We start from the raw sequence: 11,683 nt of genomic DNA on the forward strand, positions 1-11,683 counted from the left end.
AAAACGACGAGGCAAGACAGCTATTTCAGCAAATTACTTTGGATAAACTTAACAGGGATCACGCTTCGAGCTGACCTGACTAGCGCCCATGGAATAAAAATATTGACGAATTGGGGAACCGCCAACATATAGGACTGGATATCTCAGTTGGCAGAGCAACGGAACGGTAATCCAGGGGTCGTGGTTAATTCAGGCCCGCTCCAGTCTATTTCTTTGTTGAACCTTTCAAATAATTATTATAATTCACCAAGTCAGTTGTCCTTTGTGGTTCAATGAATACATTTGAACGAGTGAAAAAAAAACCTTCTAATTCAAAGCCATATGGCGAACAAATCTTTTAAAAAAATTACAATGCGAGGGCCAGGGGTGGGTGCCGGGGGGGGGGGGCGCAAAAACATTCAACATGAGTAAGATAATTGATGTTAACCACGTATCCACATCACTGTAAACATGTTGCGTAAAATGATAGTCGTATTTTATCCGTGAACTTCAGTCGAACTCTATCGGTGCGGCTGGTATAAGACTAGTACGTAATCGGCCGGGTTGCGACCAATTGAATAGTCAGCATCATTTAGCGAACCAGACTACGGGCATTGCAGCGATATTTTGCATGCGTAGAGCTAGTCTGGTTCCCCGACCTGACAATTTCCCCCGACGTGGCGTCCAGACGTCTAAATTGTAGGTCAGGCAGCCTCCGTAGCTAAATGACGACATTGACAGCCCTTTTTCAAAGCTCGGCTTCGTTTCCGAATTCGCTTTATCACTAATAGCTTTTAATGTTCCGATCACATTTAAAAAAAAAAAAATCACTTACTTCATATATCATACAGTTATGATATACAGTTTTATACTTCTGTAAGAAAACATATTGACTAATGTTGACCTGGAATCTTCAAAAGTTAGGCACACAAATATAGCACTGTTAACAGGCGGAGCCGAAAGAGACCACGCCGAGTTTTGGAAAAATCCCGGTAACGATCGTCAAATTCAAAATAGTACGTGACGCAGCAAAAAACTTCGCCCCCTCGATCGTATACGATCCGATCATCGAGTATACTTGATGCACAAAATCGTCGTTGAATTTCAAGTTTTGTAAATGAAAGCAATGAATCAATAATTATCAACTCATTTTTAAAAGTTTTTAATAAGCAATTAGCAGTTAATAAAACCTATAATATACTCGGAAATACTCGGGCGCTATCCGATTGTCGACGAAATGAATTCAGTAAACTTCGGTCATTTTCGGAAAAAGAAGGAATTCCTCCCATTTTAGTCACGTGACGTAAATTGTAATAATGACCTAAGATTCATCAGGAATAGTCAGAATCGTTTGGTCTGGGAACCAGACTAGCGTGGAGCCAGTAACCGGTACCGTACGCAAAACAATTACCGACTTGGCACCAAGTCTACTTCCGGGTGTGCAACTTTCAGTTTTGTTGTGCAACTTTGAGTTTTGGGGGCATAATAGACCGCTTTTTGCTGTAAACAGTCAATTCACTCAGGTTTTGTGAGCAGAAGTACAATATCAGAAATATGGCACCTAGTAGCTACACCGCACTACACACTCTTGTGGCGTTCATATTTGTTTTAACATCGGTGCAGTTAGCTAAGTCTTTGACGCTGGACGTAGAAGATGAAGATCGCTTCCCTGTTCCCAATTCCGAGGTCCGGCTGACGTGCTCCGGTCATCACGACGGCATCTTAACCTTCAGCGGCAATCCACAAACAGAAGGGAGAGTTGTCTGGACCAAGGACAGGCAGAGAGTGGCAGAGTGGCCAAAACCAGCCGGAACGGAGACACCAAGTAAGTACGAGCTGTCGGCAGACACACCCGATTATACCATGTTCTTTGCTGACCTCGTGATCCGTTCCATGGACATAACAGATAACGGTGTGTACAAATGTAGGCTGGAAAGAGGTGAAACGGTACTCGGCACGTCAAACGGGGAGAGATTGACGGTCGAACAGCGACCAGCAAACCAGTATCCGGTATGCTCGATCCGCACCCTGGAGAACAAGAGAACATTTATCTGCGAGTCGGAGAGGGGAAGTCCGCCGGTCACCCTTCAGTGGTGGAAAGATGGACAACCTCTCGGGCCGTCGAGCGAGCCTGATGATGACTTGGAGGACTTTGTCCAGGCTCGCTTGTTGATGGCGGATGACGAATCAAGCAGAGGAAGATTCGAATGCGCCTTGACATTCAGGGGAGAGCTTACCAGATCTTGCATCCTGGACCGACCAAACGTGACGATTCCAACCACCACGAGGGGACTGAGCATCGGTCAAGAATTGGTCGTTGTCTGCATTACTTCTGGCAATCCCCCAGTGTCTACCGTTGACTGGAACTTTACACCTAATCTTCACTCGTCTGTCAGAAAGGAGGGACACGTGCTGTCGATATTTAACATCAGCTCCCGCGACAATGGAACTGAGATAACCTGCGAGGGACACAATGCAGTTGGCAGCAATCAGGCAAGCACAGTGATAACCTTACGACCACCTGAACCCATAGTGCAGCCAATGACAGTGCGACTTGAACAATCTGAAATTCCGACATCGGTTGACGAACAGGCCCAGTTCAAATGCATTACGACCCCCTTGCGCTCTCCTCCTCCCCCATCTGTATGGCACTACAATGGTCATTACGTCGACCCCTTAAACACCACTGACAGATTCCTCATGGAGGACCGTACGGAGCACGTCCTTTCAGTGTCTGGTGTGTCGACCCTGGATGTAGGAGCCTCGGTAACCTGTCGCATCATGGTCAGTTATCAGCCCAACGCAGAAGTTTTCCTGGAGGTAAGCTTCCCACAAACCACCAAGGCTATGACTGTCGAGCCAACTACCAAGATCACCTATCTCAAGTTGGGGCCTCCATCATCGGATACTTGGTCTCTCAGCACACTGATGGGGTTCATCATCGGAGGTCTGATGTGCTTGGTCTTGGTGGGAGTTTGTTGCTGGGTCTCCCTCAAGGCCAAGACACTCACGTGTGCCACGCAAGACTCCAATAACGTCCGGGAGAATGGTACAGGGACCAGGGCTTCTTGCAACCACCTTAACGATGACTTCGTGGTGGACCTCGGGATACCTCCTGAACTGACCGCCCGTCTAAATATGGCGACAAAGGTCGTGGATGAGGAGGAATCGCCCTACCAGGATCTGGAGGACGTGTCCCGTCAACGGCAGAGCGATGAGTACCAACGTCTCGTCAGCAACGACTTAGCCCATGCACTCACTCCAGAATCGTCTCAACGATGAACTGCTTGTATCAAGTTGTTAGAGATGGCGTAAGTGCCTTCTTTATACATTAAAGAAACTTGGGTCTGAAGGAGGTTTCAAACTTTTAGATGAAGCTGAGTGATTAAATTGATTAAAAATAATTGATTAAAATGATTGAATAGATAACTCTAATAGCTCAGAAAATTGCCTCGAGTTGGACCAAATTCTTGTGTACCACGATGTGCTTCACGGCAACTGTTTCGTTTCAATCAGAAATGGGACTTTGGGATCATCTTACCTCTGGGGAATTCCCTGGGAAAGGTAATGATAAGTTTAGAAATCTTTGGTTGTTTGCTAGGAAGTGATTTAAAAAAGATCGGGTTTTCAACCACTTTGGCATGGTAGCCCGAGTGTTAAAACTGTTAAGTTCATTGTTAATGTTGTGTCAGTACTCTGAGTTGTGTTTAACAACGCTGGTGAACTTGCATACATCTATAAATTGCCTTTCTTGACAGACTTGCAATTGTAAACATGCACAATATAAACCGTATAGTGAAATATCGTATGAGTTCAATGTTTACATTATCTTGGGGGACTTATTCCGACAGATTTGCTAAATTAGACGGATTGGATCGGGCGAAGTAAAAAACAAACAAACATGTTTCTCGTCCCCGCCTGCCTCCTTTTTGGAGGCCGCCTGGATTTTTTTTATTATTTTTTATTTTTGAAAAATGCAGTAAAAAAACACCAAAAAGTCCACAAATTCGGCGGTTAAAGCAAATGCATCTAAAACTGTTCATTGTAAACCAATAGGCTACAACTCTAAATGACACTGTAAATATGTTCAGTTCTCTTGTCCAACTTGTCTTTCATTTTAAAAGTGTCTTTGAACAGTGGAAACACCAACGGTTGCAGGACATTTTAAATGGCGGCCATCTTGAAAAAATAAAATAAAATAAAAAGCCCCTCTTCCTCATTTTTTTTACTTCCTCCTTTTTTTCAAAAACCCGGACGAGAAACATGGTTTTTTTATTCGGACTCATGTATGTTTTTTTTCGCTGTTTCGATTATGACAGGCAATACTTACACGTGTTTTATATAGTTTAAGAGTTGTTTTGCAGAATAGTTTAATTGGCAACTGCCTTTTTTTAAAACTATTTTATGTATGAGTTTCTATGGCTACAAGAGCTTTATACTAAATGTTTGTATGTATACTACATGAAACGGAAACGTTCTGTTTCCAGGGGCGTCGCGAGGGGGGGGGGGGGCAAGTGCGAGGGGGGGAAGGGGCACTTATTAAAAAAGGAAAAAGAGGTGCGAAGCCATATTAGTGTTCATTTGATGGGGGGGGGGGTAGGGCAAATGCTCCCCTGCTCACGCTCGGACAAATGATAAATTCAGAATAAAATGAAAAAGTTAAGGTATTTTGGGGAACAATTTGCTTTACCCCCCCCCCGGAAAAAAATCCTGGCGACGCCCATGTCTGTTTCTTATTCCATTTTTACTGTAATTTAATAGTCCATTGTGCTGGGTAACCTGATAATTTCTTGCATCCTTTTTCAAGGACGATTTTATAGACAGATTCCATCAAAATACGTCGTTTATATAAAGAATTGCAAAAACAAATGGATCAAAAATTAAATTATGTTCCGACAAGCTGTTTTACTATAAAAAAAAAACGAAAGGATCCCTTGAAGTAAAATGGGCGATTAAAAGTTGTGTCCGGTGTTGGACACCTCCATATACTGCTTAACCTGAGAAACACTTTTTAAAATATTGCTTAAAAATCTGCGTTTATACGGGCCATTGTTAATTGTAGTATTTCTTTATTGACATAGTTTTAATCATTAATCAGCATATTAAATACTCGCTGTTATTCTGCATTGTATATTAGCAGATTGCTTACATGTATGTAACTCCAATTAAGTTGCGATAATTCTTGTGTGAAAATCAGCACACTTTACATTAATTAAAATACATGTGCATACAGATCAAAAATCCGACTGCATTCAAACAAGGAAATTTTACGCGAAATTAGAAAAAAATTGATTAAAGAGTAGTTTCAGATTGATTTCGTTACTGATGTGATGTAACACCTGGAAAGAATATCAAGTATCTACACAATTTTTCAACAATTGCAATACTTCAGATACTTATAAATGTGTAAGTACAAATCAGAGTCAATTTAATCTTCGACAAACCATACCATCAGTTTTATCCTGAATATTTTCTGAATATTCTTTTAATTTGACGAGGTTTATAGAAAAAAAAACTTTAATGTGACAAATGAAACAAATAGTGAAAGAGAATGAAATGTATAATGCCCTGAACAAAGAAATTAATAAAATATTATGATTTTCTGCTAACCACGCCTGTGGTGTAAGTACTGATTTATTGTTGTAAACTGTCATTTGACTATTTCATACAGTATTCCATGAATGATTTAGCACCCCACCCTGTCGCTCTATCATAACACAGGTCAAATGTTTAATATCCCGGCTCCCATTGATACCCCCTCCCCACCCCGCACCTTCCAAAAAATATACATATATGGAATGAATAGGGAAGACGGCAATTTCAGCACATAAGTTTTGTTAAATTCAAGATCAGAACGTGCCTGTTAAGGTCCTCAAATGCGGCAACGCCAACGCGGGCGGCTGGTGACTAATGTAAAACCAGTAAAGTCGGGCCAACAATAATACAATGGAATGCTAAAGTTCCAAATGTATTATTGAAATGTCTCAGATATGGAATGCAGCAGAACTGATCGTAGATTTCGAAACAAATTTCCGGGGGAAATGCCCCCGGATCCCCCCCCCCCCCCAACAGATAGGGCGATCCTGAAACTCAAACCCCCTTATATCAATTCCATCCCCACCCCCGTTTCCTGAAAGCTGGATCCGCCCCTGAACGGCGCCTCCGAATGTCGAGTGATGTCCACCCCCCGGTGGTATTGCGCAAGCTCTTGCATTGTGAGAGGGACCAGTCACGTGAGATGATTTAACAAATAAAAGGGAAAAGGAGTCCAAATTCATACGAGTTCAATTTTCATATCACAGGTCTGAAAACAAAAGGTTTCCCATGAAAAAAAATTTCTCTCTAAACGCGACTGTATGGATCAGATCTAATGACATGTGGCTGAACGATTTGGAGTCATCAATCATCATGTGTTTAATATAGTCTTAATACTCGGCCAATCATAATTACCAAGGGCTATTTTACTACGTGCTTTACAATGACTGACACAATTATATCTGCTAATTGTGACGTAAAAAATTGGTTTACAATGCACTGTGCAGGGTGCATGTTAAATTGACCAATCAGTGATAGGAATCCTAATTATGGAACAGGTGCGTCCTCAACGTACATACACAGATGATAATTAAGTAGTTTTTTTTATAAATTAATGACGTCGATGAGATCAGACCAGGTAGAGATAGGCAACCTGATTATGAAAAAATGTGAGTGACAACTCGTACTTTAGCAAAATGAAACAGTATAGGCCTATGGTTGGTTCCAGGATTAACTACCACGAGTACTTCGTCAATTATAATATTGTACTCTCATACACAATGGGTTTTATGCAAACAATGCCGAGACTGAAAACTGTCTGATTTATCAAAACAATGTAACCAAAAAAATGAAAGGTTTTGATCACTTTCGTAGACTGATATGTATGGATATGCAAAATCAAAAGTTTGCACTTTAACCGTGGCGTTAGTGTTACACGATACATCGAGCCCAAGTACAAGCTTCGGCTTTCTGTCAGCCTCCATGCACCACACTTATCACATGATTGTTGTATATACTGTAAATTTTAATTGTACATTATTACAACTTTGATGTTTGAAAAGAAATCAAATCAAATATTATAAGATGGAATTTTGCGTCGGGGTGATATAAATCAAATCATCAATACACCAGATTCGAACCTGCCAAGCGATCCCGTTAGCTCGGTGGTCCAGTGGTAAGACATCTGCACTAGAAAGCAGGAGGTCGTGGGCTCGAGTCCCACCTGAGTGATTTTTTCCAACTTTCACTCGGGAGGTAACACACTGAGTAAGCAGTGTTCAAACGTCGGTGAAGGGCAAAAACCTAATTTGATTTAAATCAAATATGTTAAATGGTGTCCTGCAAACACACAAAGTGCTCACTAATATGAACCTGGCTTTTGCAGTTTTCCACATTTTTTTTCCAATAAAGATCACTGTTCTCCTGGCTATGGCAATTCTAACTAAATGTATCACTTCCGTTGCACTGCCTTCCTATCCTTTATACACCCGGCCTATATGTAATTTTGGCTTGTTTTATATGCACATGCACTTCCCTACTTAACTATTAAGAATATCATAAGATATCACTGTAACCAAACACTATTTACTAACTTGCGCATTTTACAGCTTTATACATTACATACCGAAAAACAAATTTATTTCTAAATTGAATAAAACGTACTTTTTCCCCGTGCACAAAATGTTTCAGCAAAAATTCAATTATATTTGAACGGCGTACATAGGCTAAGCATTATACACAAGCATCATACACATTCGATACAAATATAAAATCCGGGTTGTTTACATTATTCTAAAATCTGTCACGATTATCTATCAAGAACTTGGCATTGTTAACTATTAAAATTTGCTTCTTTTTTCTCGAAGATTACCTTTATCAGCTGTACTTTTCAGTAACAAGTTTTGGTGCTTAAAATTTCTCAAAAAGAAGGCACGTAATATTCCATTTAAAATATGAAATTTACGAAAACTTTCATACCCTCTGCTAGAGGCTATTAAACTTCAGTGCTGTACATATCCAACGCACCATTATAACAAGTAGGCTAGGTGGAGGCAATCTATGTACCTCATCACCAAACAGCAAGTTGAAACGCCTGATAATAACATTCACACTGTGGAAAACGATCGCACCTCTGAACCTATAGGAACCCTCAAGGATTAATTTGAATTAATATAGAACCGTGTTGATTTGAGCTGATTTGTGTTGATTTGATGCTCAATTTAACAAGATTCTGCACAATATTCGACAATTGTATTAACAAAGAAATTGTTCGATACCTTGATCACTGATCGTTTAAACATTGTGTTTAGTGTGTCAAATAATCAAATTTAATCAATTTAATGTTCCTTTCGTGAGGTTTGAAATTACAAGTTAAGATGCTTTCCATAGTGGAAAAGTAAACTGTTGAGAAATCACAGAATCACTTCACTTTGAAAACCGAGGTGGTAAGAAAGTGGTCTGAGAAAAACCGAAGATAGTAAACAGAGTGAAATTACTGACTGGCTTTTGAGAACCACCTTTCCGACTCATAAGAGGTGTTCTTCCACGGCGCTGAACATCTACGGGATTGCATTCCCTACTTTCGTGTTCTGTTCCAGTCTTTGGTGTGTTTGAAGTTTTCAAGTGAAGAGTAAGTCAATCAGTTTGGTGTTTAAATTCGGGTGGAATGTAAACCAGCAAAAATATGCTGAATTGGGATCACATACAAGGTGAGTAAAAAAAAAAAGAATCCAAATGTCGGGACCCCTGTTTTAGTAAAGTTCTGCATGTAGCACTTTCAAAATCTGTAGGATTTGAAAGCCCAAATCATAAGCTTTATTTTAGTACATAAATCATCCAGATCACTCATACACTTATGAAGTTACGGAATTTTAAATACAACCACCGTTTTAAAGTTCTGTCCACGGATCACAAAAAGAGTGTGCGTTCTTTCAGCAAAACGAAAACAATCATACACAGCCCTATGCGATTTGTTTTCGTTTTGCTGAAAGAACACTTACTTTTTTTTGTGTTCCGTGGACACAACTTTAAAACGGTGGTTGTTTTTAAAATTCCGCAACTTGTAAGGTACATAAGTGATTTGAATGATTCTTAATACTAAATGAAAGCTTATGAATTTGGCTTTTATATCCTAGAAGTGCCACATGCAGAACTTCACTAAAACAATGGGTCCGACATTTCGGTTTCTGGGTTTTTTTTTACTCACCCTGTATACCTGCAGTCAGTTATTGTTTTGGAATAGTTTGTGGTTGATTGCAATCACTCCTTGCAACACGACACAGGAGGTGGCATCCAGACGTTACTGATGAGGCGCTGGTAGTCGTTGTGCTGCAGTTGGCGAGACACGTCCTCCAGATCTTGATACGGTGACTCTTGCTCCAGCGAAACCTGTTTGGTCACCAGCGAAGGGGGTGGAGGTAAGGATGTGTTCGGGAACGCTGGACGAGCCATCCCGATGTCAACCATGAAATTGTTCTCATCTAGGCGGATGCAGGAGGCCTTGACGTCCGCACCACTACTCCGGGAGCTCTTGGTGTCTCGCTTGTTCCACAGGAGTGACTTGGCCTTCAGAGCGACCCAACAGCCAATTCCGATAAGGACCAAACACATCAGGCCTCCTATGATGTATCCAAACTGCGACCTGATGTCAAATTTCCACGGATTTGACGAATCGTCCAGTTTAGGCATCAGCGGGACTGATGGTTTGCTGGTCGTGGCTACAGTCATGGCCTCAGTGGTCAGTGGAAAGCCCGTCTTAAGGACAACTTCTGCGATGGGCTGGTAACTGATCGTGATGCGGCAAGTGACCGAGGCTCCTACATCCAGGGTCGAAACACTAGATACTGACAGGACGTGCTCTGAACGATCCTCCACGAGGAACCTGTCAGTGGTATTGGAGGGATCGATGTAAAGACCATTGTAGTGCCATACACAAGGGGGAAGGGGCAAGCGAGCGGGAATCGTAACGCACTTAAACTGGGCCTGTTCGTCAACCGATGTCGGTATTTTGGTTTGTTCAAGTTGGACTGCTATTGGCTGCACTGTGGTTTGAAGAGGTCGTAAGGTTATCACAGTACTTGCCTGATTGCTGCCAACTGCATTGTGTCCCTCGCAAATTATCTCAGTTCCATTGTCGCGGGAGCTCACGTTATTTATCGTCAGCACGTGTCCCTCCTTTCTGACAGAGGCTTGGAGATTAGGTCTGAAGTTCCAGTCAACGGTAGACGCCGGATTGCCAGAAGTAACGCAGACGACGACCAAATCTTGTCCGACGCTCAGTCCGCTCGTGGTGGTTGGAATCGTCACGTTTGGTCGGTCCAGGATGCAAGATCCGGTAAGCTCTCCCCTGAATGTCAAGGCGCACTCGAACCTTCCTCTGCTTGATTCGTCATCCGCCACCAACAAGCGAGCCTGGACAAAGTCCTCCAAGTCATCATCGGGCGTAGACTGCTCGAGAGGTTGTCCGTCTTTCCACCACTGAAGGGAGACCGGCGGACTTCCCCTCTCCGAATCACAGATAAGTGCCTTGCCACCGCGGACTGGCCGGACCGTACATTCCGGATACTCGCTGGAGGGTCGTTGTTCGATCGTCAGCTCTTTCTGGTTGGACTGAAAGTGGACTGTCCCATCACTCTGAAGCCGGCATCTATACAGACCGTTGTCTGCTGTATCTATCGACTTGATCTCCATGAAGGCAAAGAACCCATCACTGTCGAGATCCAAGTGGGATAGCTCGTACTTGGCTGGTGTCTGGAAACCAGGCGTCTCGGGCCACTGGGCCACCGGCTGTCCGCCCTTCGTCCAAACAACGCTCTGCTCGCTGAGATGACAGCGACCGGTACAGGAACAGGTCAGCTCAACGGTGGAGTATCTCACCGGGAATGCATCTTGAACGTTGAGCGACATTTGTACGGTGGCTGATGTTGATGTAGTGCATACAGCGATAGTGAGCAGATTCACAAGAATTTGACTCCAAGCAACAAGCGCCATTCTGGCCCCTCCTTTTCAAACTCAAGAGTCAGCCGTTTTCTTGCTTTATGACTTCACCACTGAACGCTGGCCTTATTAATACCAACCAAACCGGAAACAAGGGAGAATTAAAAGTTGTTCACTTCCTCATAACTAATCCAGATGTTATCTCTCTGAACAAAGAAATAATGCAGTGCGATCGGATTTGTGATTCAATAAACCGCCTAGGCAACTTAAATATTTTTTTTGTAGATTTATGTATCTGTACATCTGCTAGAAGAAATTAGGTTTAGAGCTGGGAGGAAAAACCGAGAAGAATATTCTGATGGGGAAAACCCGCGGAATCAGGTAGGGACTGAAAACCCAATCCACATTGACCCATGCGGGATTCGAACCCGGGTCATAGCGATGGAAGGCGAGGAAAGTACCGCTACATCAACCTGACTTTTTATGATTTAAAAATATAATCTGCTGCATTTTATTTTCTGCAGTCCAGAACAATTTCAGACGGCCCCCCTCACAGCTCGGAATCCCATTCATAATTGCCGTGCCGCCGTGACTTTTCTCCGTTGTCAGAATGTTACAAAAAAATGCACAAAGTGATAAGTTATCATAATCACTCATTCTCACTGAAATAATCTAAGAACCTTCGAATCTCAGAAGCTTGACTGGACAACCCCAGATCTAATGCTCATTGTAG

At 42.3% G+C, this 11,683-nt stretch overlaps 2 protein-coding genes across 2 annotated transcripts; one reads left to right on the forward strand and one right to left on the reverse strand.

The window, feature by feature from the left end:
* The first annotated feature begins 1,359 nt into the window (after positions 1-1,359).
* LOC119734960 (roundabout homolog 1-like) lies at positions 1,360-3,492 on the forward strand. The gene has a single exon (XM_038208618.1). It carries the CDS (start codon positions 1,534-1,536, stop codon positions 3,259-3,261), a length of 1,728 nt encoding a protein of 575 aa, XP_038064546.1. The 5' UTR covers positions 1,360-1,533; the 3' UTR covers positions 3,262-3,492.
* A 5,713-nt stretch (positions 3,493-9,205) lies between these two features.
* LOC119734961 (titin-like) lies at positions 9,206-11,336 on the reverse strand. The gene has a single exon (XM_038208619.1). The coding sequence runs from the start codon at positions 11,002-11,004 to the stop codon at positions 9,274-9,276; it is 1,731 nt and encodes a 576-aa protein (XP_038064547.1). The 5' UTR covers positions 11,005-11,336; the 3' UTR covers positions 9,206-9,273.
* Positions 11,337-11,683: the final 347 nt, after the last annotated feature.

Source organism: Patiria miniata, unplaced genomic scaffold (genome assembly GCF_015706575.1).
Source record: "Patiria miniata isolate m_02_andy unplaced genomic scaffold, ASM1570657v1 HiC_scaffold_28, whole genome shotgun sequence".
Lineage (NCBI taxonomy): Eukaryota > Metazoa > Echinodermata > Asteroidea > Valvatida > Asterinidae > Patiria > Patiria miniata.